General features: G+C 46.9%; 2 protein-coding genes across 9 annotated transcripts in view; one reads left to right on the top strand and one right to left on the bottom strand.

Annotated features, from left to right (window-relative positions):
* The window catches only part of STK36 (serine/threonine kinase 36), a 28,018-nt gene extending 8,327 nt beyond the window's left edge, over nt 1-19,691 (bottom strand). For 2 of the 6 annotated variants that reach the window (XM_066346693.1, XM_066346696.1), the window contains exons 1-18: nt 19,591-19,684; nt 19,120-19,294; nt 18,279-18,419; nt 18,093-18,170; nt 15,456-15,586; nt 14,977-15,226; nt 13,086-13,179; nt 12,244-12,413; nt 11,890-12,077; nt 11,302-11,389; nt 9,077-9,220; nt 5,710-5,889; nt 3,222-3,322; nt 2,265-2,370; nt 1,657-1,807; nt 1,333-1,460; nt 712-816; nt 250-348 (exon numbers count right to left, since the gene is read on the bottom strand). In XM_066346693.1, the coding sequence (XP_066202790.1) occupies nt 250-348; nt 712-816; nt 1,333-1,460; nt 1,657-1,807; nt 2,265-2,370; nt 3,222-3,322; nt 5,710-5,889; nt 9,077-9,220; nt 11,302-11,389; nt 11,890-12,077; nt 12,244-12,413; nt 13,086-13,179; nt 14,977-15,226; nt 15,456-15,586; nt 18,093-18,170; nt 18,279-18,419; nt 19,120-19,203 (2,238 nt within the window). In that variant the 5' untranslated portion in view covers nt 19,204-19,294; nt 19,591-19,684. Of the gene's footprint in view, nt 1-249; nt 349-711; nt 817-1,332; nt 1,461-1,656; nt 1,808-2,264; nt 2,371-3,221; nt 3,323-5,709; nt 5,890-9,076; nt 9,221-11,301; nt 11,390-11,889; nt 12,078-12,243; nt 12,414-13,085; nt 13,180-14,976; nt 15,227-15,455; nt 15,587-18,092; nt 18,171-18,278; nt 18,420-19,119; nt 19,295-19,590 lie in introns of those variants that run through there. The other 4 variants (XM_066346695.1, XM_066346697.1, XM_066346694.1 and 1 more) reach the window with 3 other exon arrangements.
* A 315-nt stretch (nt 19,692-20,006) lies between these two features.
* On the top strand, nt 20,007-27,400 carry RNF25 (ring finger protein 25). 3 transcript variants are annotated; one of them, XM_066345809.1, is made up of 11 exons: nt 20,007-20,067; nt 22,647-22,721; nt 22,970-23,072; nt 23,169-23,236; nt 23,330-23,399; nt 24,711-24,743; nt 24,994-25,065; nt 25,161-25,304; nt 25,644-25,736; nt 26,420-26,554; nt 26,759-27,400. In XM_066345809.1, the coding sequence occupies exons 1-11, from the start codon at nt 20,027-20,029 to the stop codon at nt 27,338-27,340; spliced, it is 1,416 nt and encodes a 471-aa protein (XP_066201906.1). In that variant the 5' UTR covers nt 20,007-20,026; the 3' UTR covers nt 27,341-27,400. The 3 variants fall into 3 exon arrangements, with proteins under 3 accessions (XP_066201906.1, XP_066201908.1, XP_066201907.1); XM_066345810.1 differs by lacking the exon at nt 20,007-20,067 and adding an exon at nt 20,150-20,821; XM_066345811.1 differs by lacking the exon at nt 24,711-24,743 and having other exon boundaries at nt 26,759-27,398.
* The last annotated feature ends 74 nt before the right edge of the window (nt 27,401-27,474 follow it).

Genomic DNA, 27,474 nt, shown 5'->3' with positions numbered 1-27,474 from the left:
GATGGCTCTGTGGCCTCTGCCTCAGGCGCTAGAATGGCTCTGGTTGCAACAGAGCAATGCCCCAGATGTGCCCAGTATCACCCCCTGGTGGGCATGCCAGGTGGATCCTGGTCGGGCGCATGCGGGAGTCTGACTGCCTCCCCGTTTCCAACTTCAGAAAAATACAAAAAAAAAAAAAAGATATCAGAGCAACCTCTGCTTGAGATGGTAGGGGCCACCATGAGATGCCCACCTGTGTTGCTGGCCTACCTTCCCCTGGACCAACATCAACAGCGACTCCAAGGCCAGGGACTCTTGCCCTAGAAGACGGCACAGGTGCTCACTCACATGGCAGCAGGAGTAGAGAACCTAAGGGTGTGGGGAGGAGTCTGTCAGTGAGCAGAGCAGCACCTGGGCTCCTAGACCGGAAGGCTCAGCTGAAAGCAGGTTAGGTTCTCAACAGACCTGCTATCTACCCTTGGGGGTGTCAAGAAGTTTGGGCCATTTCTGCCTCTTGCTGTAAGATAGTGAGATAGTGATACTTCTCACTCAGTTCTGGTGAAGACTGGCTAACAGTGGGGCCATCTCAGCTGAAAAGATTTAAAAGCAGAAGGGGGTCCTGCAAAGGGATCTCTCATGTCAAGTGTCCCTGTCTGCTTCTCTCTCTCTCCCTGTCCTGGACATTAAAAAGAAACCTGAAGGGCCAAGAGAAGAGTTATGGGCAGGCAGTACCTTAAGAAGGTGTAGGCACAGGATGGGATGCTGCAGACCAGAAAGGAGGGCTGGCCTCAGTTGGTCATTGTCTTCAGAGAGCTGATTTGCCAAATGCCGAGAGATCTATAGGGACATTCATGAAGACTCAATCTCATTCCTATTATTCCAATCCCATTCCTCTCATATATCCAAGTAATTAGGACTCTTAAACCCTTACTAGTCACTCTTCCCCAGGTTCATCAGGAACCTCAGACCCCATTCCACTTCCAGTCTCAAGGCCAATAGAGAACCAGAAGTCTCAGGCTTGGTTAGCCCCAGGGCAGGTGGGTACGGAGCAAAGTGTGGCTAGCCAGATGGGAGCAGGAAATCTAAAATCCTGAGCCCTTTAAGAAGCATCACTGGTAGCTTCAGATCAGTACCCTCTGGCACATGGGCAGTTTGTCACTGAGCACTCTAACCAAGGCCTCTGGGACTCTGGCTACACGATGTTCTATAAGAGGCCCAGTGGGATCATCTGTTTCTGGAAGTATAGAGTCAGGGGAGGCATTCAAGCTTATTTTTCTGCCTTTCTGAGAAGCTGGACCCAGCCTCCCCATCTCTGGCAACAGGCATGAGAGGAACAAGAAACTGCAGCTCAACCTGCTCTTTGGCTTCCCAGCAGCCAGGCAGCCCCAGAGGAGCGATGCATATGGCCGCCAGCGCCGAGGAGACGGCTCCGGGCAGGTCCTCACTCTGCTTCCGCACTAGCTGACTCATTTGAGGGGCTCCTGTGGACAAAGAATACAGGATGGAGCCTAGCTGCTTCTCTCAGATCCGCCTTCCTTCTTTCAGGCCACAGAGCTTACTGGGCACCCCCTCAGTGCCAGGTACTGTGTGTAGGTGTCTAGGTGATGGTGGGAGAAAGCAGAGTCGAACCTACTCAACGAGTCAGTCCAGAGAACCTCCCCTTTCCACTCCGGTTACCTGGGGGGCTGTGCAAAGGGAGCTGCAGAGCGGTCAAGCCATGAAGGAGCCCGTCCAACACAACTCGCTTTGTAGTCAGCAGACTGGAGTAAAAGGCTTTGGAGATGGTGCGGCTGTTCCCATCCATGGCTTCACACAGAACAGTAAAGCACTAAGGGAGACAAGGGCAGGGTTAATATCAGGGCATCAGAGAACTGACTAGGCTTAGGGTAAGAAGCAAGAATTCCCAGAGAACCTGAGAAAGGAGGAGGAAAACCCAGGGGAACTAGCTATCTACTTCTAAGTATTCCTCACACCAAAGGTGCATTATAACTGCCTTTGCATCTTTGCATTTCAAGGACAGGCATGTTAGGTGTCAGTCCTTGTTCTCTCTGATCAGCTGCTCCCTATGTTTCTCAAAGTGTGATCTATAAGAATTGCTGGGGATTCCTGGGTCCCTCCCAACCCATTCCTCTGATTCAAAATCTCAGGAGGTGGGTATCTATCCCTGACTCCCCAGGCCACTCCCCATGCTGCCTGATCTAACCCTATGTAGTCATAAGAAAGGGGGTGGGGGAAACACAGGGAAGGTCAGGAGAGACAGAAATCTGGAAGTGGGAACAGATTACCGTAAGGCTATCCGTCTGCAAAGTCTGCTCAGAGTAATCTGGTTGGGCCAGTAGTTTCCCCAACAGGTCCAGAAAGAGGCTGGCAGCTTCCTGAAATACCTGTAGGCTGGGGAAAAAATAAGCACATGTTTTTTTTCTCATCTTTCTACCAAAAGCCCAGATATAGTGAATGGGTCAGTTCTGGGCAAGTAGGAGAAGCTCAGCAAAGGGACACATCACAATGCTGCCTCCTCTCTTCCCTGCTGAGCACCACAGTCTCACATATACTGTACGCCCTCTGAGCCTTCTCACTGCCATTTCTCTATGTATACCCATCCTGATCCTTTCATTTAGTGTATGGTGACTGCTGACCTTTAAAACCCAAAAGTCTTGGAGCAAACTTGGAGGTGTCTCTGGGCCCATAAGAGGACCAGCTGGACTCTAAGGGGTTGGTCAGCTAATCTCTAAACCTGTCACAAATCATGGCTTCTCCTCCTTTAGCCTCTTCCTAATGGAGAAAGGAAGAACGAGGATAGAAATAGAAGCCACCCTGGCTGGTTGGCTCAGTGGTAGAGCGTCGGCCTGGCATGCAGGAGTCCCAGGTTCAATTCCCGGCCAGGGCACACAGGAGAAGAGCCCATCTGCTTCTCCACTCCTCCCCCTCTCCTTCCTCTCTGCCTCTCTCTTCCCCTCCCGCAGCCAAGGCTCCATTGGAGCAAAGTTGGCCCGGGCACTGAGGACGGCTCCACCTCAGGCACTAGAATGGCTCCAGTGGAAACAAAGCAAAGCCCAGATGTGCCGAGCATCGCCCCCTGGTGGGTGTGCCGGGTGGATCCCGGTGGGGCCATGCAGGAGTCTGTCTCTCTGCCTCCCCGCTTCTCACTTCAGAAAAAATACAAAACAAACAAACAAAACAAAGAAACAAAAAAGAAATGGAAGCCAAACTGGCCAACAGAGCAAAACTGCGTCTCATCCCACCTGTCACCTGTCTGGCTCCTCTCCAGATTAAAGGTGCAGGCAAAGTAGGCCTGAATCACGGCCATCAGGTCCCGTAAGAAGGTCCCATACCAACACTGCTGCTGGGGAAGAGGACAGAGAGTAAGGGCAAGGCAAGGGATAGAGACAAAGAATAGAAAAAGCAGTAAAAAAGGTGTCAGATAACCAGTCAGGTTCACCAGCAGTAAGGAGCAGGGGGAAGAGAGTGTCTGGACAGAGCGAGGAGATCCCAATGGGCTGTAAATAGTTTGAAAATGTCTTGTTTGGCCTGAACAGCATTTTGGAGTTTAAGAAGTTCTTTTTTTAAATCGTCCATTGATTTGAGAAATGAAGAAAGAGAGAGAGGGAGAGAGAGAGAAGCATCAACTTGTCATTTCACTTAGTTGTTCCATCTAGTCACATATTCATTGATTGCTTCTCATTTATGTCCTGACTGGGGGTCGAACCCGTGACATCTAGCACGCCAGGTCAATGCTTTACCCACTGAGCCACCTGGCAAGATGGTTCTTTTTTTGAAAATAATTCAAATTCTTTTCTAAATTTCTTTAAAACCCTCAAGATTAGCCTGACTGTTGGTGGTGCAGTGGGTAGAGCATCAACCAGGAATACTGAGGTCTCCGGTTCAAAACCCTGAGGTCAGCTGCTTGAGCACAGGATAATCAACATGATTCCCCAGGTCTCTGGCTTGAGCCTAGAGGTTGCTAGCTTGAGCCCAAGGTTGCTGGCTCAGCTCGAGCCTGAGGTCCAATCCCCAATCAAGGCACATAAAAGAAACAATCAATGAACAACTAAAGCAACTATGAGTTGATGTTTCTCATCTCTCTCCTCCCTCTCTCTCTCCCTTCCTCTATTTCTAAGTAAAACAAAAAAAGTAAAAAATATTCACCTGGCCCGACTGCCTGACCAGGTAGTGATGCAATGGATAGAGCGTCAGCCTGCGATGCAGAGGACCCAGGTTCAAAACCTAGAGGTCGCTGGCTTGAGTGCAGGCTCATCTGGCTTGAGCGCAGGCTCACCAGCTTGAGTGTAGGATCACAGACATGATCGCTGGCTTGAGCCCAAGGTCACTGGCTTGGCTGGAGCCTCCCAGTCAAGGCACATTGGAGAAAGCAATCAATGAACAACTAAGATGTCGCTACGAAGAATTGATGTTTCTCCTCTCTCTCCCTTTCTGTCTGTCCCTCTCTCTGTCTCTCTCTCGCTAAAAAAAATATATATATATATGTATTTACCTGATCTGAGGTGGCACAGTGGATAAAACATCAACCTGGAATGCTGAGGTCCCTGGTTTGAAATCCTGGCTTGTCCAGTCAAGGCACATATGAGAAGCAAATGCTATGAGCTGGTGCTTTCTGCTCCTCCTCCCATCCTCTTTCTCTCTCTTTCTCAAATCAATCAATAAATAAAATCTTAAAAAAAAAAACCACTCAAGATTAATACTCATAAGGTGAGTGCAGCTTTTTGCTGCCTGTGCCTAGGTCCCATTAAACATCTCTTTACTCTGTTCTCTCAGCTTAGCACAGCAGGACACAGCAAAGGGAGTAGAGGTCTGTCCCCAAACACATTTAGTCTCAGTCTTAGCTCTTCCACTATTGTCTCTGTGACCATTTACAAGTTAGAGCCTGTGTATGAGTCAGTTAATCTTTAAATGCAATACCATGCTCTAGCCTGACCAGGCGGTGGCACAGTGGATAGAGCGTTGGACTGGGATGCGGAGGTCCCAGGTTCGAGACCCCGAGGTTGCCAGCTTGAGTGCGGGCTCATATGGTTAGAGCAAAAGCTCACCAGCTTGGACACAAGGTCGCTGGCTCGAGCAAGGGGTTACTCAGTCTGCTGTAGCCCCATGGTCAAGGCACATATGAGAAAGCAATCAATGAACAACTAAGGTGTCGCAACTGAACAACTAAGGTGTAGCAATGCGCAACCAAAAACTAATGATTGATGCTTCTCATCTCTCTTTGTTCCTGTCTGTCCCTGTCTATCCCTCTCTCTGACTCTCTCTCTGTCTCTGTAAAAAACAAACAAACAAAAATACCATGCTCTGTAAAATTGCGTCAATAAAGCCAAGGATATAACATTTCAAAGCATAATGCCCTAAATATTGGAAAACTACAGATAAAAATCTGGATTTCTAGCTTCTCTTGGAAAACTGGAAGACCTGGCAACACGGGGCCTGTATTCCCACATGGCGACAGTGACTGGAGCTGAGGAGAGGGTATACCATTAGACTGGGCATGAGATCTCCAGCTGATCTAATCCCTACTATTCACATAGTCCCATAGTCGACTTCACTGACTGACATTATCTGTGTGGTCTCAGAAGACATTAGAGTTTGTAATTTATGGTCTACTGACTAGAAAAGAGGAGGAGAGAAAGTAAAAGGCAATTTAGCCAAACAGAAATGACAGTTCGAAAAAGAGAAAAATAAGACACTCCTGGAAGTCTTCACAGCTCCTTGCATAGTGCTTACCTGCTGAATACTGTTGCCCTCCTGGCTGTGTCTGAGTAGGCTAAGCAGCAGCCCCGGGAGCCCTGCCTCGCGGCAAAAGGAATACAAGGCATCAGAGTCCCTGCAGCTAGACAGAAGACTGCCCAGGACCCGGAGTGCGGGGAGGATTTGGGAAGCACCCTCCAGCATGCCTTTCAGGATCTGGGTGACACGAGAAAAAGTAGTAGTCAGTATTATCAGAGGTAAAAGAAGAGTCACAGATACCTAGTGTCTCTAAGGAGTTGGCAAATCAGACCAGATGTTCTCATTCCTTTCTTTGGGAGTCTAAAAAGCCCAGAGAAGAAGGAAATAGGGAAGCTGTACCAGGGAAGAAAAGTATAGCTGGTCAGGTCACCTGACCCTCAGTATCTCTGTGTCAGGCCTGATGTCATTTCCATCTGCTCCCTCCCTTCTCCGGCCCTTCATCTTAAAAACAAAACACACACACACTCACATATACTTCTGAAAATTAAAAGCAATGGACATGAAACAATGTTATTCAACTCCAGATAGACAAAACAGTATTATTCAACTCTAGACCAGGGGTTGACAAACAGTCTAAATCCAAGCCTCCTACCTCTTCTCTTTTATACAATCAGCAAGCGAAGGACAATATTATATACATATACATATATATATACATATGTATATATGTATATATATATATTTTTAGACATTACATTTTTATTTATTTAATTTTTTAAAAGGTTAGTCTCTTAAAGATTATTCTTAAAAGAATAACATTTACAAAAAAATAACATTTACATCAATGCTTTACGGCATGCTATTTGTTGTTCTAAATCATTTCACTTATTTGCTCTAATCTTTACAGTAACCTGTTTTTGTTTTATAGTAACCCTCTGACATAAATACAAATAGTTATAAATGAGGAGACTGATGCTTCTAGGTAAGTTAAGTAAGTAGTCAATAATCACACAGCTAAAGATTAGTTCAGGTGGAATTCCAACCTAGGACTTCTTATCCTGGAGGCAGAGCTTGTAACCTCCTTCCCTACTGAAAAGTTATCCAGCACAACATGGAAGTGTCAAGAGAGAGGTGCAAGATGCCAAGGCAATTCACTGGAGAAAGGAATCTTTTCAACAAATAGTGCTGGGACAATTTACACCCACATGCAAAAGATGAACATAGATCCTTCACAACGTATACTTCACATTATATACAAAATTTAATTCAAAATGCGTCAGAGAACTAATGTCAGAGCTAAAACTAGAAAGTGTTTAGAAAAAACAGAAGAAAAATCTTCAAGACTTGGGGTTTGGAAAATATTACTTAGATACAACACTAAAAGCATAATCTACAAAGAGAAAATATGGCGATTGGACTTCATCAAAATTTAAAACACTTGTGTTTCAAGACACTCATGACAATAAAAAGACAAAGCATAGGCTAGCAGAAAATATTTGCAAATCACATATCTGAAAAAAGGTGGTGTATCTATAATATACAAAGAACTCTTACAACTCAGAAAGACAAACAACCCAATTTAAAAACGAGCAAAAGGCCCTAGCCAGGTAGCTCAGTTGGTTGGAGCATCACCCCCAAATGCCAAGGTTGTGGGTTCACTCCCCAGCCCAGGGCACATATAGGAATCAATCAAAGTATTTGAAAGAATGGCTATAATCAAAAAGACTGACAATAATACATGTTAGCAAGGACGTAGAGAAATGGGGACCCTCATACATTGCTGAGGGAATGCAAAACGCTGTAGTCACTTTGGAAAATAATTCTGCAGTTTCTTAAAACGTTAAACATCAATTTATCATATGACCCAGCAATTCCGCTCTTCAGAATCCACCCACATGAAATAAAAGCAGGTCCACAAAGATTCCCACATGATTGTTCATAGTAGCTTTATTCATAAAAGCTAAAAAGTGGAAACAACCCCAATGTCCACCAACTGGTGAATGGATAAACAAAATGTGGTATGTACACATATAATGGGATACTAATTGGCAATAAAAAGGAATGAAGTAATGTTCTTCAAAAATATTATGCAAAGGAGCCAGACATAAATACCACATATTGTATGATTGTTATTTATATGTAATGTTAAGAAAAGGCAAATCTATGAAACAAATTAATTATTAAGCAGATTAATGGTTGCCTGAGACAGAGGAGAGGAATAATGATTAAATATAAATGGGTATGAGAGATTTTATGGGGGTGATGAAAATGTTCTAAAACTGGACTATGGTGATGGTTTCACATCTCGGTATGAGTACTAAAAATCATTAACAGACTTTAAAGAGAGCAGAAAAGATGCAGGCAACATATTTTGGTGAGTTCTTAGGAAGGAAAATCACTGTGTTTCCAAGAAGCAAGGGAAGGCTTTGTATGAGAACACTATGAATTAAGCAAAATGTTACTCCCTAAAAAACAATCTCATCCTTCTCGTTAGTATACCTGCACTAGAAAATACTGCAGCTCTCTCCCTGCACACATGCAGGCATGCAGACACCTAGGAAAGGTCACTGAGCACAAAGCACAAACAAGGTAGACTTTCTGCAAACCAGTAAGAGAGCTCTCACCAGAAACCAACCATGCTGGCACCTCGATCTTGGACTTCTAGCCTCTAGAACTGTGAGAAAATAAATTTCTGTTGTTTAAAAAAAAGAAAGAAAATATTGTATACTTAATTGTTACAGTTGTATTTTTTTTGTTAGTAAAAATTTTGTAGATATGTATTCTTTCATTGTAGTACTTACATACTGTCCTCCATTTGTGCCTCGTGGCCCACAATGCCTCAAATATTTACCAAGAAAAAGTTTGCTGCCTGACCAGGCGGTGGCGTAGTGAATAGAGCATCGGACTAGGATGCTGAGGACCCAGGTTCAAGACCCCAAGGTCGCCAGCTTGAGTACGGGCTCATCTGGTTTGAGCAAAAGCTCACCAGCTTGGACCCAAGGTCGCTGGCTCGAGCAAGGGGTTACTTGGTCTGCTGAAGGCCCACGGTCAAGGCACATATGAGAAAGCAATCAATGAACAACTAAGGTGTTGCAATGCGCAACAAAAAACTAATGATTGATGCTTCTCATCTCTCCGTTCCTGTCTATCCCTCTCTGACTCTCTCTCTGTCTCTGTAAAAAAAAAAAAAAAAAAGAAAGTTTGCTGATCCCTGCTCTAGATGGACGCTTTTCCCTTCAGAAAGAGAAACCCAAGGCCTGCTCTTTGTTACTAAAAGAGGTTAGCATATTCCTTGAATTAGGCAGATAGATTAAAAGAGAATTGAAAAGGAACAATCTTTCTCCTTATGCCAATCAATGTTTTTTAATGTCTCATCTATAAAAATTGTCTCAAATCTCCTCCACAGTATTTTTCTGCCCATTACCTGTCCTCCAGCCTCAAGCAGCTGACTCTGAATGCGTTGGCAGAAATCCGGATTGCACAGCAGGGTGAGAGGGGCCTTCAGCTTGATGGGCACAGGCTCAGCTGTCTCTAGCAGGTGATGCCACTCGTCATCGCTGTCTGGCTCCTGAGGCACAGGGGAGAGGCAAGGTCAGGAGCAGTGTGTAAGGCTGAGGGCAGTAGCTCCCAATCTGGGGGATCACAAAGTACCTGCAAGAAGCCAGTAACTCCTTTGGCACAGATGTATTTTTTTCCAGCTAACAGTTTAAAAAAGTATAACTGGCAATATGTGAGGGGTCTTGAAAAAGTCTCTTGGAGAACACTAGCATGTGTGTATCAAGAGATACCTAGAAAGATGTCTACTGCAGTGCGGCTTATAATTTAAAAAAAAATGCCATAAAGCATTTTTGTAAGGGAATACTAAATCACAGCACATCCATATGAGGAAATACTAAGAAGTTACTAAGAAGACTGCTGCACTGAGGGCCTCCTCAGTTATGCAGTCTTCCCACCAAAAATGTGTAATTTAAATGTAATCATGAGGAAATATCAATTTGAAGAATATTCTGCATAATAACTAGCCTGTGTATCTCAAAACTGCCAGTCATGAAAGACAAAAATAAAAAAAGGCTGGGAACTGTTTCAGATTAAAGAGCTAAGCCTGGCCTGAGGTGGCACAGTGGATAGAGTGCTAACCTGGACCACTGAGGTCACTGGTTTAAAACCCAGGGCTTGCCTGGTCAAGGCACATACAACAAGTAACCAATGAATAGCTAGAGTGAAGCAACTACTTCTCGTTCCCTCCCACCCAACCCTAGTAAAATCAATAAATAAAATTTTAAAATAAATAAAGAAGTGAGACAACTAAATGCAATGCATTACAGATGATTTGGATCATAGCCCAGGAAAAAATTTTTTACTATAAAGAACATTGCTGGAACAATTGGCAAAATTTGAGTATAGACTGTATATTAAGTAACAGAATCAATGTTAAATTTCTGACTTCTATTATTGTAATGTGGTAATGCAAGTGATTGACCTTGTTCTAAGAAAATAAGCACTGAAGTATTTAGGGATAAAGGCATATCTGCAACTTATCCTAAAATGATTCAGAAAGTTGACATGCCCATATATAGAGAGAATCATAAAGCAAACTGGAAGAATTTTAACAATTGGTGAATCTGGATGAAAGAGTATATAGAAATTCTTTGTGATATTCTCACAATTATTCAAGTTTGAAATTATTTCAAAATAAAAAGTCAAAGTCTAAAAAAACCCCAAAAGATTGAGTAGAACTACATGTTCAAATGTAGAATGATCTCTGAAACAGATAATATGGTAAGATAAACAAGATACAAAGCAATTCATATGGTACAATCTCAGTAATGTAAAAACAACCAAACTATGTATTTCTGTGTGCGTGTATGTATATGTAAAAGTACAGAAAGTATGGAAGGGGACAAACAAAACTGTTAACAGCAGACACCTCTAGGACCTAAGGAATGCTCAAGAGGGACTTATATTTTTACCTATGTATGCTAATTTTTTGATAATTATGTGTTCAGATAACTGTGCAATTAAAAATCTATAAATGAGAAAGTTTTTAACACACAGGGGGCTCACACTTGGAGGGTTGAGAATCATTGTTCTAGAACAGGGGCCCCCAAACTACGGCCCACAGGCCACATGTGGCCCCCTGAAGCCATTTATCCGGCCCTGCCGCACTTCCGGAAGGGGCACCCCTTTCATTGGTGGTATGTCAGTGACACAAAGCGCGGCGTCGCTCATGTACAGTACTACTTCCGGTGACGTGGGACACACGCCTCACGGCTCCGGAAGCGCATCATATCACTTGTTACGGCTAGCAGTGACAAATATGGAACCGGACATTAACCATCTCATTAGCCAAAGCAAGCCCATAGTTCCCATTGAAATACTGGTCAGTTTGTTGATTTAAATTTACTTGTTCTTTATTTTAAATATTGTATTTGTTCCCGTTTTGTTTTTTTACTTTAAAATAAGATATGTGCAGTGTGCATAGGGATTTGTTCATAGATTTTTATAGTCCGGCCCTCCAATGGTCTGGGGGACAGTGAACTGGCCCCCTGTGTAAAAAGTTTGGGGACCCCTGTTCTAGAAAAACGCCTACCCAGAACCAACATTCATTCCATGGCAGTAACGAGGGCAAGAAAAGCCCCTAGAGCTCACCTCATTTTCTAGGTCCACTACATCAGTGCCCACCTCTGGCCTCAGCTCTGGGAATGCTCGTTCACTATCCTGGGTGACCGGGTTTTCCCTGCCAGAGGAAGCAGAAGTAGGATGAATTGCAGACCTGTGAGGTTTGAGGTTCATTAACTTGTCCCTGCCTCTATGTCCAGGATAGAAGTGAAGAAAAATCCATGGAGGACTGAATAGAGGAGACCTTCTAAGATATGACCAGAAGGATAGGCTGACCACTACACACACATCCTACCACTTTGGATCTTATTCTCAAGTATACCTTGGCGTGTTCACCTGCAGATCCCAATTCAAATAATCTTTCCTTTTGTATTGATACAATTCTTTCCCTTCCAGTTAAGATACAACTGGAACATAGAGAAAGGAAAGTTCACATGTTTCTGATGAATCAGGAAAGTATCAGGAATTAGAATTCAAAGACCCAGGACTCTTGACTCCTAGGGCCCTGTCCATATTTAGGCAGTGGCTACCGACAGGGACCACACTGTATTTACTTTGGCTAGAACTGAAGATCTGCAAGATACCTCACCCTAAAATCCCTGGCTCTACCCTCCTCACCGAGATGCGGGAGGGGCCTCTCCAGTCCCCCAATCAGCCCAGCTGCTCTTCATTTCCGAGGCCATGATCCCAGCTAAGAGGCCTGGTTCCTGAGGAGTGGCCCTTAATCTGGCCAGAGCAGTAGTGCCAGAAACCACCTTGATGGTCCTGTTCTCTTGCTCAAGGGCAGGTCCTATGTTCTGGTGTTTCTGTAGGAAGTAGACAGGAGACACTGAATCAGAACTATTTGGGTGCCACTGGGCAGTACAAATCCTACTGTGGCCCCTTCCCAGGCCTCGAAAGTCACCCTCCTTCCCCAACAACCCCAGTCACTAGCCAGGTCGTGCCCCACACTCCTCACGTATTCCCACGTACCTTCTGCTTGGCTTCCTCCGCCATGCGTTTATAGGCCTGATGCAAGATGCGAGACTGATTGCCCTTAGGGGCCAGCCGATGGGCCTGTTGGTCCTTTAGAGCCTGAAGTTCTGGAGGTAGAGGACTGGTGAATGGGGTGCCCAAATCTGGGCTTGCTGGTTCGGTCATTACTACCGGGAGGAAAAAGGGAGAAGGCATGATCATACTGGAGCTGTGCCACGTCTACTTGGCCAGAGACAACTTCAGCATCTCCAGGCTTCTGTGGAAGACCATGATGATAAAGTGACCCAGAGCGACGGGGTTGTAAGGGAGGTGCCAAAGGTTAGGCAAAGAGCTAAGAAGAAAGTTCAAGGTGGTGAGGTAAAGAAGATTATTTTTTCTGTATTTGTATTTTTCTGAAGTTGGAAACAGGGAGGCAGTCAGACAGACTCCTGCATGCGCCCAACCGGGATCCACCCGGCATGCCCACCAGGGGGCGATGCTCTGCCCATCTGGGGCATCGCTCTGCCGCAATCAGAGCCATTCTAGTGCCTGAGGCAGAGGCCATAGAGCCATCCTCAGCACCCGGGCCAACTTTGCTCCATTGGAGCCCTGGCTGCAGGAGGGGAAGAGAGAGACAGAGAGGAAGGAGAGAGAGAGGGGTGGAGAAGCAGATGGGCGCCTCTCCTGTGTGCCCTGGCCGGGAATCGAACCTGGGACTCCCACATGCCAGGCCGACGCTCTACCACTGAGCCAACCAGCCAGGGCCAAGAAGATATTTTGGATCTAGATGTTGGGGAAAGGTAGGTAAATTGGGGAGGACACTAGGGAAGTGCAAAGCCCTGGGAACCCTAATGACTCACTGGTGACATGGCCAGCAATAAAGGGGTGATGTAAAAGGTCTGGCCAGGACAGGCGCTGCTGAGGGTCCTTGGTGAGCAGTCCCTGCAAGAAGTTCTGTGGAGAGAAAAAATCCCCCATCAGCCTTCACTCCCAGGTAGGTTCTTTCTAACTAATCAGCAGAGCCTGCAAACCAGGACTCAGAGTCTAACCCAGGGGTCCCCAAACTTTTACACAGAGGGCCAGTTCACTGTCCCTCAGACCGTTGGAGGGCCACCACATACAGTGCTCCTCTCACTGACCACCAATGAAAGAGGTGCCCCTTCCGGAAGTGCGGCGGGGGGCCGGATAAATGGCCTCAGGGGGCCACATGCGGCCCGCAGGCCGTAGTTTGGGGATGTCTGGTCTAACCTTACAGCAAACCAGCTGGTCTTGATCACTCTCTTTAACCCTATCCTGAGGCCTCATTTCCCTGGCTGAAATCATGGACAAAACTCATTGCCTCATCTTCTGGGGAGCCCCAATTCCTGTTCATGGACATTCTGGAACCCCAGAAGTAAAAATGGAAATCTCAATGTCACCAACTTTGTGAAGAAGTGAGAAGAAAAACTAAGAGAAAGACAGGAAGGTCACCCTTGAAATCATCTTCAGAAAGCAAACATTCAGAGGACTCCCAGACTGCTCACTCCGCCCTCCCTTTCACTGCAGTTTGTTCACAGCTGGGTAGAAACAGACGCGTTTATGGTTGAAGCACTTACAGACATCTTTCACAAGGCTTCAGACGGGAAGACTGTCTCTAGAAAGGGAACATCATTATGAGGTCTCTATGGGGAAACCCTCAACTGGGTCTGAAACAGGGACATCACCCGCTAAGGTTTCTTTTGTTTAAATTCTTTTTTGATAGTTACCTGGGCCTCCCCAAACTAAACAGGTTGAGGAGAAACCTGTCCCTTTCCATCTTAGATAAAACTAAGGAAAGTTATGAGATTTCACTCTCAAGAAAGTTGCATTTAAATTCCACTGAAAGTCCAGCCCTGGTCAGTTGGCTCAGTGGTAGACAGTTGGCCCAGCATGTGGATGTCCCAGGTTCAATTCCCGGTCAGGGCACACAGGAAAAGTGACCATCTGCTTCTCCTCTCCTCCCTCTCCCCCGCCCCCCATTCTTCTCCCGCAGCCATGGCTCAACTGGTTCAAGCACATCGGCCTCAGGCACTGAGGATGATACAGTGGAGCCTCAGCCTCAGGTGCTAAAAAATAGCTCAGTTGCAAGCATGGGCCCCAGATGGGCAGGGCAGAGCATTGGTCCCGGGGCGCATGCAGGAGTCCATCTCTCTATCTCCTCTCCTCTTACTTAAATAATAAATAAATAAATAAATTCTACTGAAAGTCCAAATCTTGCTCTAGGTAAGATTAAAAGGGTCTTTTTCCTCCCTCCCTCAATCCCTCCTTCCTCAAGCCTACTGAGACCTAGCTGCAAGGAGCAGGCACCACCTCATCTATTTCTAACAACTGAGCTAGCCACACCAGCCCTGGCCATTTGGATAGCTGAAGATTTCTTCTCCCACGAAGAGGACTTAAAGCTGTGTTTGCAAAGCCAGGTATCATTTGATAGGAAATAAGTGGGATAAAGGATATGTAAAAGGACCAGTATCTGTCTCTGATGTTTTGAAATCAACTTTCCATTGTGATAAAAGATAGCCTGGCCTAAGGAGGAGGTTCTATTCCCACGTTCGGCACCCCCTCCCAGAATAAGCCCTTATAATACAAAAGGGAGGCAGTCTGGCCCAGCTCCTGCATTAATTCAGTAACTGCAATGTTGTGCCCAGCTCTGGAAAAGGATTTTGAAAAAGGGAATAGAGGCAGAGGGAGAGAGATTTCTAATGCAAAAGTAATCTCCCTTTCTATACGCATTACCTTGAAGCAAGGACTAATGCTTGGGGGCCAGCGCACAGGGTCCTTGAGAATGAGGTTGACCAGCTGAAAGATGCTCGTGGTATAGAAGGGAGGGGTGCCTACAGCCAGCTCATACAGTATGCAGCCCACAGACCAGAGGTCTGCGGTGTGGTCATATGGTCGCTCTTCCACCAGTTCCGGGGACATATAGAGTGGTGTGCCTTTGATGGATGTCAGCACCATTGTGTTAGTGCTCATAGCCCGGGCAAATCTGCAGGTGATCGAATGGAAATGTAAAGAGAGAACATATTCAATAAAAACAACCTGGTCACTACTACTTCTCATTGTGTGAGCTATCCCAAACCTGAATAGAGAGAACCTTCCAAAAGACCCAGCAGGAGTCCCAGTTCCAATTCTAAAACAAGAGCCATGTAAGCCAAACAAAGGGTCTAAAACTCCCTGCAGAACTGGAAGCAGAGACAGAGGATCAGGCCTCTTACCCGAAGTCACAGAGCTTGATGCCACCACCCTTGGCAAGGAGGATGTTCTGAGGCTTCATGTCTCGATGGAGGATGCGGTGGGAATGCAGATAATACAGGGCCGACACCAACTGGGCGGCAATGGCCTGAACCTAAGGGCAGTCGTGCGGGAGGAAGAAAGGAGGAGTCAGAGGAAGAGACTGCTGAGGAGCCCAAAGACTCCTCCTTAAAACTACAGCTGATGTGATCTTTTCTTTCTTCCCTTTCTTCCAGAGCTTCACACGATACCTTCTACAATTCTTGCTCCCCTATTCATTCATTCTTGCATTTGTCCATTCACTTATTCAAAGTTAACTGAGTCTCATAGCTGCATGACGATGGGCAAGTTATCTTGTGCTTCTCAGATTCATCATCTATAAGCTGACAATAATGATACCTCCTACTTCATAGGGTTATTTTGACGATTAAATGAAGTTAAAGCCCTGGTCAGCAAACTGCGGCTCGCAAGCCACATGCAGCTCTTTGTCCCCTTGAGTGTGGCTCTTCCAAAAAATACCAGGTGTGGGCGCTACCTCGATAAGGAATGTACCTACCTATATAATTTAAGTTTAAAAAATTTGGCTCTCAGAAGAAATTTCAATCATTGTACTGTTGATATTTGGCTCTGCTGACTAATGAGTTTGCCGACTACTGAGTTAAAGCATGTAAAGTAATGTAATGCTCATAATGGTGCCTGGCATTTAGTAGGCATTCAGTATAGATCAGCTTTTACTAAGACAAAATCCCTTTCTCTCTTTTTTTCCAAGACAGTGAGAGTAAGAAAGACAAGAAGGGAGAGAGATAAGTATCAACTCATAGTTGTAGCACTTTCACTTGCTCATGGATTGCTTCTCATATGTGCCTTAACCAGGGGGTGGGGTGGGGGGTGGGGGGATAACTCCAGCTGAGCCAGTGATCCCTCGCTCAAGCCAGCAAACTTCAAGCCAGTGACCATGGGACAATGTTGATGATCCCACGCTCAAGCTGGTGACCTCACACTCAAGCCAAATGAGCCCATACTCAAGCCAGCAAGCTCGGAGTTTTGAACCTGGGACTTCAGCATCTCTAGTCAATGCTCTATCCACTGCACCACCACTGGTCAGGCACAAAATCCCTTTCTCAAGAGAAGTAGTCAAAAACACAAGACAGACTGAGAAATACGATGATGACTTACCAATGATGATGAATGCTCATAAGAAAATAAAATGCGGTAATAGGAAGTCCTGAGGAGGGTCTACATCAGGGGTCCCCAAACTACGGCCCGCGGGCCGCATGCAGCCCCCTGAGGCCATTTATCCGGCCCCTGCGGCACTTCCGGAAGGGGCACCTCTTACATTGGTGGTCAGTGAGAGGAGCATAGTTCCCATTGAAATACTGGTCAGTTGGTTGATTTAAATTTACTTGTTCTTTATTTTAAATATTGTATTTGTTCCCATTTTGTTTTTTTTACTTTAAAATAAGATCTGTGCAGTGTGCATAGGGATTTGTTCATAGTTTTTTTTTATAGTCTGGCCCTCCAATGGTCTGAGGGACAGTGAACTGGCCCCCTGTGTAAAAAGTTTGGGGACCCCTGGTCTACATGCTAGAGTCCAGAAAAACTCCTAGAGTAAGTGTAGCTGGAAAATGTGTTCAACCAAACCCCACTGCTAACCACTATGTCCTGGTGGCAAATCTTGCCTTAACCACAACCCTTATACCTTCCTGCCTTCTCTGGAAACACCATACTGACCCTTCTTCCCCAATGATGCCCAATAACAACATTAATGATAGCTAACTACATTGAATACTGTGTTTCAGGAACTCTTAAGCATTTTACATGAATTAACTCATTAATCCTCAGAATAGCTTTAGGAGATAGACACTATTATTTCCATTAAAAATAGAAAACTGGCCTGACCAGGCGGTGGCGCAGTGGATAGAGCGTCGGACTGGGATGCAGAGGACCCGGGTTCAAGACCCCGAGGTCGCCAGCTTGAGTGCGGGCTCATCTGGTTTGAGGAAAAAGCCCACCAGCTTGAACCCAAGGTCGCTGGCTCCAGCAAGGGGTTACTCGGTCTGCTGAAGGCCCGTGGTCAAGGCACATATCAGAAAGCAATCAATGAACAACTAAGGTGTTGCAGCGCGCAATGAAAAACTAATGATTGATGCTTCTCATCTCTCTTCGTTCCTGTCTGTCTGTCCCTGTCTATCCCTCTCTCTGACTCACTCTCTGTCTCTGTAAAAAATAAATAAATAAATAAATTTAATAAAAAAACTAAGCCTTAGGCTATAAGAATCCTGCCTGCTTACAGCCTGTCTCCCACACCCAAACTATAAGTGAGCAACCATATATATCAAATTTAAAAAAATAAAAAAAAAATAGAAAACTGAGCACAGAGGTTCAAGTAACTTGCCCAAAAGGATTTAGCTTGAGAAGTGGCAAAACAAACTTTGTATTCAGAAATATTGGCTCCAAGACTGATATTCTTTACTGTCATACCACACTGCCTCTATATGCACCTAGATTAATATTTTTCTCAGGAATTCTCAAAATGGAAACTATCATTGCCTTCAGCTTTCCCTACCCATCCTTAACCTGAAGAGAGTCTGGGTGGGAAGAAGTTTAAGCTAGAAACATACCTGGTCTTCGGGCAGTTTACCATCATCTTCCAGGATCTGAAAGAGCTCTCCCTCAGCGTAGTCTGTCACTACCACCACCTGAAAGGCAAAGGCAAAGGCAATGATGGCCCCAGCTTTATGCATTGAGGATGGGAAATTCCTGGGACCCCTATTCTTGGGGGGAGGTGACCCCTAGCCAAAATGCACCTCTTTATCAGTCTCAAAGCTGTCGAGCATATGCACGATGTTGGGATGCCGCAGACCCCGCATGATGTCAATCTCTCGTTGCAGATTCCTCAGCTCCTTCTCTGAGCGTCCCAATTTTGGAATAAACTTCAGGGCTACCACCTGTCAGTGGTAAGATGAAGAGTCAAGGCCTAAACACACTAGTGGAACTTTAGCCTCAGAACTCCAGAAGTGAGACTTGACATTGAGCAATTCTCCTTTATACCTACTAGTCTCCCACTCCACTCTCCCCATGATACCCTGGCCTTACCCAGGCTTCCCCTCCCCCGTGCCCTAGGACGAAACAGCCTCTGCCAGATAAATCCCTTTGGTGGATCCTGGGAGAGGTGTTCTGACCCAGGTAAACAACTCAAGATTGAGGGCTTTAGGGGAAATGGAAGGAAGAAAAAATGGAGAATAGAATTCAGGTGGTTTATTTCTTCCTGCATGGGATAAAGATTTGTGGTAGTGATAATATTTATTCATTTGTTACTCACTAGGTGCCAAGCACTGTACAAAGTGATTCAGTGTGACATTACATATAATCTTCAAACCCCATCAATCAGATACTACACTTATCTTTACAGACCAGGAACCTGAGACATAGAGAGAGGGGCTAAGTAACCTGTCCATAGTTCTAAGGCTAAAAAGAGGTAGAGCCAGGATTTGAACCTAATTTCAGAGCTCACACTCCATAAGAAGTACGAAGGAGTCAGTGCCTTAGAAACACAGATTGGTATGAAGGCTTCTCTTCTGGCCCCATTTCCTACTGGAGTTGGGGGTGCAAAATCCCACCCAAGAGATATCGCTCTTTGTTCACCACCTGAGCACTGTATTTTCTCCGACCCTTGTACACCCTCCCAAAAGAGCCTTCTCCAATCATCTCCAACACGTGGTACTTTTCCATGACAGAGGTTGCAGGATTCCTCAGAAGGAAGAAAGTAGTGATGGTGATGAAGAGCTACAGCTGTAAAGGCACTTCCACACATCTGGGAAGCCTGGTTCGGGAATGGAAGAAAGGTTACTGTTAGCCGCCTTGCCTTTCCCTCTTTTTCATAGTAACCCAGGCCTCAAAACCATGGTAGGATGGAGTGGATGAAAAGATGAGATCTTGGAGCAAATAGAGCGCCTCTTATAGCTCTCTCTTTTCAGCCTCCTCCAGTCCCCATCCCAACCTCCCCCACCCAATTCCGCCCCCAGCACCCAGCCTCGCCCACCGACCACTCTCCCTCTACCCGGCCTTTCCCACCGACACTGCCCCTTCCAGCCTCCCCAAGTTCTTGCCACTGCCAACCTCCTTAGTAATCCCAGCTTCACACACCTGAGCTCTTCCCTCACCCCCAGCCTAGGAGCTTCAAGCTCCTCAGGCCGAGGGAGGCCGGCTCGGGCCTTCAGCCCCGCCCCTTTAGGCTGTCTACGTACTTTGCCTGACTTACATTCCTTGTCCACCCTCGTTGCCGGTCTCTTTAGATTCCTATTGTTGCTAATTGCACTTGTTAGAACTGAGCTGAGGTCCAAAGGACAAAGGAATTCAGAGGTGTGGGGGAGACGGGGGATATCTGTAGGCACTTTTTCAGGCTCTTCCGAAACGCCTCTTGCCTATCAGGACCCACTAAAAACCCGGAGTCTGCGGTTGCCTAGAAACACCCCCCGCTATTCCCATTGCCTTAACCTTCCGCCTTCGATTAACCAGAGGGTATTTCCGGTTCCGGCTGTGAGCCGGAGAAGACATGGCGACGTCTTCGTCAGCTGCTGCTGGGGAGGAGGACTGGTAACTTTGGGGCATGGGCTTTGGCTGACCGCCTGGATCCGGTCCGGGGGACTAGCGGCGGCCGCGGACGGTCCGTATGGCGGGCATGTGGGGCGGAGCGAGGGATGAGGGCTGGCAGAGACACTGACATCGTTCCCGGAGAGAGCTGGACTGGGGAGCGGGTGGGTGGAGGGGCGCTAATCTACGCGAGAAGCGACCGTATTTGCGGTGACCAGGCCAGGTCGAGCCGCGCCTTATCTGGTTCGATCCCCTCCGGCCTCATCCGTTCCATTATCTCTTCTCGAAGTGGATTTGCTCAGGGTCCCGGGGATGCCTGCTCATAGGTCGCCCCACCTCCCTTTTAACCTCCCAGAACCGGTGTCCTCCAGCTCTCGCCCCCTTTTTTTCGGCCAAGGTTTTCCTCCACCTTCTCCCTCCCTGACAGCACTGAGGACTATTGTGTGAATAAAACCTTACACCTCACAAAATGCTCTCTTAGTCTTTCTCTCAAGCATTCTTAACAGGAGATCAGAATCTGGAAGGACTCTGGGAAAAAAAAGATAAACGTGGGCTCACTCCACATTTTATTAGCTGTGTGATGCTGACCAGGCCACCTACCTTCTATGCGTCAGTGTCCTCCGCTGTGAAAAAGTGGGTGTGGCATCTGCCTCATAGAATAATTGAGAGGATCAGGATGTGTTTTTAACATACATCAGCCTCCTTTTCATGAACTCTAAGATGTAGGCATCTGAGAAGACTAGATGAAGACTGACAGGTAAAATGATTTCCCAAACGGTACATAGTTATGGCAAGGAATCCAGCTTGTCTGATTCCAAATCTTACATCCTTAGTACTAGGAAATTCTACAATCTCTCCTCCTCTTTTTTTTTTTTTTTTTTTTTTTTTTTGTCACTACCATTCCATCCCACACCTACGTCAAGGCCCAAGTCACAGCTAGGCTGGGTGAAGTGCTGAAGGGTCTCTTACTGGAGGCTACACCTTAGTGTTGCATGGATTCAGGAAGCCCAGCCCCTGCTGGCCTTTATTGAGACCATCTAGACTCATGGTTTTCAACCTGTTCAGGGGAACATTAAGATTCTGAGGGGAGGACAGCAGTGATGGCACAACTAGCCTGTGGTATTGAGACATTAAAAAAAAGGTTTTTTTAAGAACCATTAATATATAGGTCATGCTAAGAACAGTGCTGCTCTTGGTGAAGAGGGAACAATATACCTATAAGAAAGCAAACCAAGGCCCTGGCCAGTTGGCTTGGATAGAGTGTTGGCCAGGCGTATGGACATCCCAGGTTCGATTCCTAGTCAGGGCACACAAGAGAAGTAATCATCTGCTTCTCTCCCCTTCATCTCCCTCTTCTCCTTCCCACAGCCAGTGGCTCAGTTGGAGCAGGCGTTGAGGTCCTTGTTTGGTCAGGTGCTAAAAATAGTTGAGTTGATTTGAGCATCATCACCCAGACCAGTTGCCGGGTAGATCCTGATTGGGCACATGCAGGAGTCTGTCTCGTATCTCACCTCCTCAGTTAAAAAAGAAAGAAGAAAAGCAAACCAAGCATGTGTCTTTCTATGTATTATCTGGGTATAGCTAGGGATTTAAGCCACACTCATCTTTAGTGTCATTACAACTGCTATTTATGTGATTAAAAGTATGTGTCCTCTGCTTTAAGTCAGGACCACTGGATCCTGACCTGGACAGGTTGATGTAGATCAGCTGTACAACAGGGCACAAATATGTTGAATATGAACTAAATCCTTCTTTCCTAATAAGGAAAAAGGTTATATACAAATGGAAAAAGAGGACATAGACAAGCTACGATGGCCAAGATGCTGTTAGGTTTCTTATATAAACAAATCCCTTTCATCTTCACAATAACCCTAGAAAGTAGATGGTATTATTTATATACGTTAGGGCAGTGGTCAGCAAACCGTGGCTCGCAAGCCACATGTGGCTCTTTGGCCCCTTGAGTGTGGCTTTTCCACAAAATATCACGTGTGGGCACTACCTTGATAAGAAATGTACCTACCTATATAGTTTAAGTTTAAAAATTTGGCTCTCAAAAGAAATTTTAATCATTGTACTGTTGATATTTGGCTCTGTTGACTAATGAGTTTGCTGACCACTGCTTAGGGTAATTCAGACTTACAGAAGTAAGTAACTACTCAGATCACATTGCTGCTAAGTGATTAGTACTTATTAATGACTCCAAGTCTGATGGCTCTTCCACTACAACACAGCTTTTATACCACCTTGGTCTGTTCAGGTTGGTATCTCCTTTGAGAAGGTTTAGGGTGACTGGTGTCGGTAGTATAGATACTGGGATCCATTTAAACAATAGTGTAGGGAAAGTCCAGAGTGGTATTAGTAACCTTTATGTTAATCAGTGAACATCGTATTTCTGGGTCAGAGAGATGGCCACTAAGGAACAAGCAGTAATGCAATGAAACAGATAGGAAGTAAGGAAACCAGTTTGTCATCTGAGTTCTGCCTCTGTTAAGCCTTGAGTTTTGAGCTAGTCATTTCACCTTCTTGGGAATTTGTTTCCTCATCTATTGGCAGAAATGATCTCTAAAACTCTATCTCTCTAGGGTCCTTCCCTCTGAAATCGAGGTATTAGAATCTATCTATCTGGATGAACTACAGGTGGTTAAAGGAAATGGCAGGTATGTATTCAGCTAGAGGTGGGCATGAGTCCCCTTAGAAATGAGAGCATTCCATGCATAATCTGTGAGTCTTAATTCAGAAATAACAGTTCTCTCATGTAGATAAAGACTATTCCTTTCATTCTCCTCTCATCCAAAAAAAAGTGAGCGCAGTGTTTACTTCCTCTGTCCGCTTTCCTATTTCAGCCCCATCCTCCCCACTCTGCAGCCCCTGCCCAGTCACATCCCAGGTCTCCATCCACTTGCAGATCTTCCCCATGGGAGGTCTACATCACCCTGTACCCTGCAACTGCAGAAGACCAGGATTCACAGTATGTCTGCTTCACTCTGGTGCTTCAGGTCCCAGCACAGGTAAGGCCTCTATCTATGGAGCAAAGGAAGGCAGGGAAGGAAGGGGACAAGTCCTGGGGTGGAGTGCTTTAGCAGTAACTTGTGGCTTTCTCCTAGTATCCCAATGAGGTGCCACAGATCTCTATTCGTAACCCCCGAGGACTCTCAGATGAACAGATCCACAAGTAAGTGGGGCTGGTCAGAGCAGGGAAAGCTTGGGATAGAGCTCAATCTGGTGAGGGAAGGGGGCAGGCCCAATGTTTGCCTTCTCTCTCCAGGATCTCACAAGCGCTGAGTCAAGTGGCCAAAGCTGGACTGGGTACTGCCATGCTCTATGAACTCATTGAGGTAAGAGGTGTTCTAGCCTGGGGAGATGTCCTTCCCTTCAAGCTATAGCAGTTTCTATCAAGGGAAACCATGGTCTTAGAATCATGAATATAGCTGTATTCATTCATTTAGTCTTTGTTTAAGGTAAGGTCTAAATCTGAAAAGACAAGACTCTTCTGTTTCAAAAAATCTCCCAACAAGACAAACAGTTCTGTAGCTTTCCCAAATTGCCTCTTCCAGCATCTTGATAGAAAATTACTTTTCCTCTTTAACTTACATATTTCTTGCTTCAGTTTCAGTGCATTTCTTATCTCTTGGCACTGGCAACTGAAAGTAGCAAGAGAGGGATCCTGCCCAGAAGGTCTTTGCCATGAACAAACATTTGAAGGCTAGTCTGCCATTAGAACTTACTAGAAAATTCATGGTTCTTTACTGAGTTCCTATCCTAGTGACAGAAACAACCCACACGTAACATCACCTAGAACCACAAGTTAATACAACAGGTCACTTGCGCTGTTTGAGATTAAAAACACACAAGTAGTCTTGTTTTCTTCTACTCTGAGTCTTTTAGAAAAATGTTCGGAAAAGAAAAGAGGTGGATGGTCCGATTCCAGAGAGAGTGTGTGTAGACCACTAGAGTGCTCCTGAGACAGGCCTCCACAGTGTAGCCTTGAACTTTGTGGAATTCCAGAGTGTTAGCTATTGAAATAACAGTGCAAATGTGTATTTGATAGCTCAACTTGATGCCTTTTGTTTGTTTGTTTGTTTGTTTGTTTTTTGTATTTTTCTGAAGCTGGAAACGGGGAGAGACAGTCAGACAGACTCCCGCATGCGCCCAACCAGGATCCACCCGGCACGCCCACCAGGGGGCGACGCTCTGCCCACCAGGGGGCGATGCTCTGCCCCTCCGGGGCGTCGCTCTGTTGCAACCAGAGCCACTCTAGCGCCTGGGGCAGAGGCCAAGGAGCCATCCCCAGCGCCCGGGCCATCTTTGCTCCAATGGAGCCTCGGCTGCGGGAGGGGAAGAGAGAGACAGAGAGGAAGGAGAGGGGGAGGGGTGGAGAAGCAGATGGGCGCTTCTCCTGTGTGCCCTGGCCGGGAGTCAAACCTGGGACTTCTGCACGCCAGGCCGACGCTCTACCACTGAGCCAACCGGCCAGGGCCAACTTGATGCCTTTTGAATTTTCTGTTCCTTTGGGTCGTCCATGCCTTGATTTTCTTTGTGAAAGCCTACTCCAGGACAAACTCACTGGGGCAGTGATGTTCAGAGGGGTTAACTAAGAAAGGCCTTCCAGAAGTTGTTTTAATTGAACATTTTTTTCTCTCTCTAAGGTATATTATTTTCATCCTCAAGAGCTATTAAAGGTGACTAAATGAGTGGGAGGACAATTAAACTGGGTTTTGAAACAGAGCAGATTTGGGGGAAGGGTGGGGACTTAGAGCAGGATGATTCCCAGCAGAGGGAGCATCACCAGACAGAAATGTGTGAACACAAACTAATAGACTGGCTTGGCGGGAGACAATCCAGCCAATCACTCCTGGGTGTACTAGACAGGTTTTGCTCACAGTTCTTCCTGCTGCCTCCCTGTTTGAACCGTGTCTTCTCTCCTCTCAGAAGGGGAAGGAAATTCTCACAGACAACAACATCCCACATGGCCAGTGTGTCATCTGCCTCTACGGTTTCCAGGTGGGTCTCTGGGGACCTGGGGTCTGCTTGGGATGGGCAGTGGAAAGCTCGTGAGAAAGCCCCGATGCAGTGCCCGACATCCGTCCTCTCTCCAGGAGAACGAGGCTTTTACCAAAACACCGTGTTATCACTACTTCCACTGCCACTGCCTTGCCCGGTACATCCAGCACATGGAGCACGAGCTGCAGGCCCAAGGGGAGGAGCAGGAACAGGAACGGCAGCACGCCGCAACCACACAGGTCAGCCTGCGGCCCAGCTCGTATTGACACCACCGACTCATAGCCTTTGTCTCCCTCCACTCTAGGGGCTCTTCACCTCCTTATAGTCATAGACACCTTTGAGACTCATGAACATTCTAGAAAAAGGGCATCCTGTATACACGTAATCACACTGGATGTCGTTTCAGAGGGTCCCAGACCTCTAGCCAGACAACTCCTGCTCTGACCCTCACTGTTGAACAGGCATGCCTGTGCCCTTCCGTCCCAGCCCTTGGCAGATGGGGCTGGCTAACTGGGTTGGGCAGCTGACCATCACCCTGGGTTGTAAAGTAGGGGTGTGATTTTCTCCTCTCTTTTTAGGAAGCAGTTGGTGTCCAGTGTCCAGTGTGCAGAGAGCCCCTTGTGTACGATCTTGCCTCACTAAAAGCAGCCCCCGAACCCCTACAGCCCATGGTAAGGGAACTTTTTTTTTTTTTTTTGTATTTTTCTGAAGTGAGAAACAGCGAGACAGACTCCTGCATGTGTCTGACCAGGATCCACCCAGCAAGCCCACTAGGAGGTGATGCTCTGCCCATCTGGGGTGTTGCTCCATTGCAACCGAAGCCATTCTAGTGCCTGAGATGGAGGCCATGGAGCCATCCTCAGTGCCTGGGCCAACTTTGCTCCAACGGAGCCTTGGCTGTGGGAGGGGAAGAGAGAGATAACAGAGACAGAGGCATAGAGAGAGACAGAGAGAAAGGAGAGGGGGAGGGGTGGAGAAGCAGATGGGTGCTTCTCCTGTGTGCTCTGGCTGGGAATTGAACCTGGGACTTCCACATGCCAAGCTGATGCTCTACCACTGAGCCAACTGGCCAGGGCCAAGAACTCCCTTCTAATCTGAGCCAGGATTAATGTCATTCTCCAAGGGGGGAGGAATGGCATCTTGTTTGCCTTGAATGGGCATTGGAATTGGGCTCAACTGGGATCTCTGCAAAGCACAGCCCCCACTGGGAGCCCAAGGTTTCATTCAGGAGCCCAGCTCTGAGGGATAACAAGGACCTTGTACAGATCTCTTGAGCCAGTCCTGGAGAAGCAGGACCTTAGGTCTATCTTCTGTTTATTCTTTCCTCCCTGTCAATCTGCTCCCTTCCCTCCAGGAGCTGTACCGGCCCAGTGCAGAGATCTTGCGCCAGCGGGAAGAGCTCAAGCGGCTCTACCAGAGGCAGCAGGAGAAGGGGGGCATCATTGACCTCGAGGCTGAGCGCAACCGGTACTTTATCAGCCTCCAGCAGGTGAGGAAAGGGTTTCCGACTCCTTCCCTAACAACACCAACCTTTCTTCCAACACCCTTCTGCCTTGACCCTGGGGTGAGCTTTATTCTTGGCCTCGGGAGGTTATAGGCTGATGGTGGTCAGTACATTTAGGGGGCGAGAGACCTGTAGTTCCCTGCTTCGAGAAGCTGACTCTCCTTCACTGCATCTGCTCACCTCTTTCAGCCCCCTGTTTCTTCGGAACCCGAGTCAGCTATAGATGCCTCCAGAGGATCCCAACCACTCAGTGCCCTGGCCACAGAACTGTCCACTTCATCACCTGCCCAACCTACCCAGTCAGTTCCTCTGCCTGTGGCCACCCAGTGCACATGCGAGAAGATTCCAGGAACTGGGCCAAATCAGCAAAGGTTGGGTGAGACCCAGAAAGCTATCCTAGATCCGCGCCGGGCCTGTCGAGGCTCCTGGAGACAGCCTGAACGGAGGCACCTAAAGGGAGGGGAGTGCCATGCCCCCAAAGGTACCAGTGATGCCCAGGGACAGCCATCTCCTGAGGGGCCCCCCAAGGAGCCAATGGACCTAAAACCAGAAGAACCCCATAGCCAAGGGGTTGAAGGCCCTTCCCAAGAGAATGGGCCTGGCAACTGGCCGGGTCCCCCGCCCCGCAGGAGTCGGGACTGTGCTCGCTGGGAGCGCTCCAAGAGTCGGACACCAGGTTCTTCCTACCCCCGCCTGCCTCGGGGGCGGGGAGCCTACCCACCTGGTCCTCGAAGGGAGCCCTTGAGCCTGGAATCTGAGGATGGTTCCTAGTAGTACTGTGGGGGGCAGGGAAATGGGGGGTATGAGGGGGGCAATAAAGAGATACGGCCTTGTTTGGCTTTCTTTGTTCAGTAGCATCAGGTCTGTGCAGTCTGGCTGTTTTCTAAATTCCTAGCAAGGCCGTA

This window comes from Saccopteryx leptura, chromosome 7 (genome assembly GCF_036850995.1).
Source record: "Saccopteryx leptura isolate mSacLep1 chromosome 7, mSacLep1_pri_phased_curated, whole genome shotgun sequence".
NCBI classification, from domain to species: domain Eukaryota; kingdom Metazoa; phylum Chordata; class Mammalia; order Chiroptera; family Emballonuridae; genus Saccopteryx; species Saccopteryx leptura.
The sequence above is the reverse complement of the archived record's forward strand: the minus strand, read 5'-3'. Positions and strand labels throughout refer to the sequence as shown.

Bases quoted from the DNA above. Each gene is read 5' to 3' on its own strand.
- RNF25 (XM_066345809.1), top strand. From the start codon at position 20,027: ATGGCGACGTCTTCGTCAGCTGCTGCTGGGGAGGAGGACTG. The intron at 23,073-23,168 runs GTAAGGCCTCTA...GCTTTCTCCTAG, and splicing joins TGCTTCAGGTCCCAGCACAG to TATCCCAATGAGGTGCCACA. The intron at 24,744-24,993 runs GTGACTAAATGA...CTCTCCTCTCAG, and splicing joins ATCCTCAAGAGCTATTAAAG to AAGGGGAAGGAAATTCTCAC.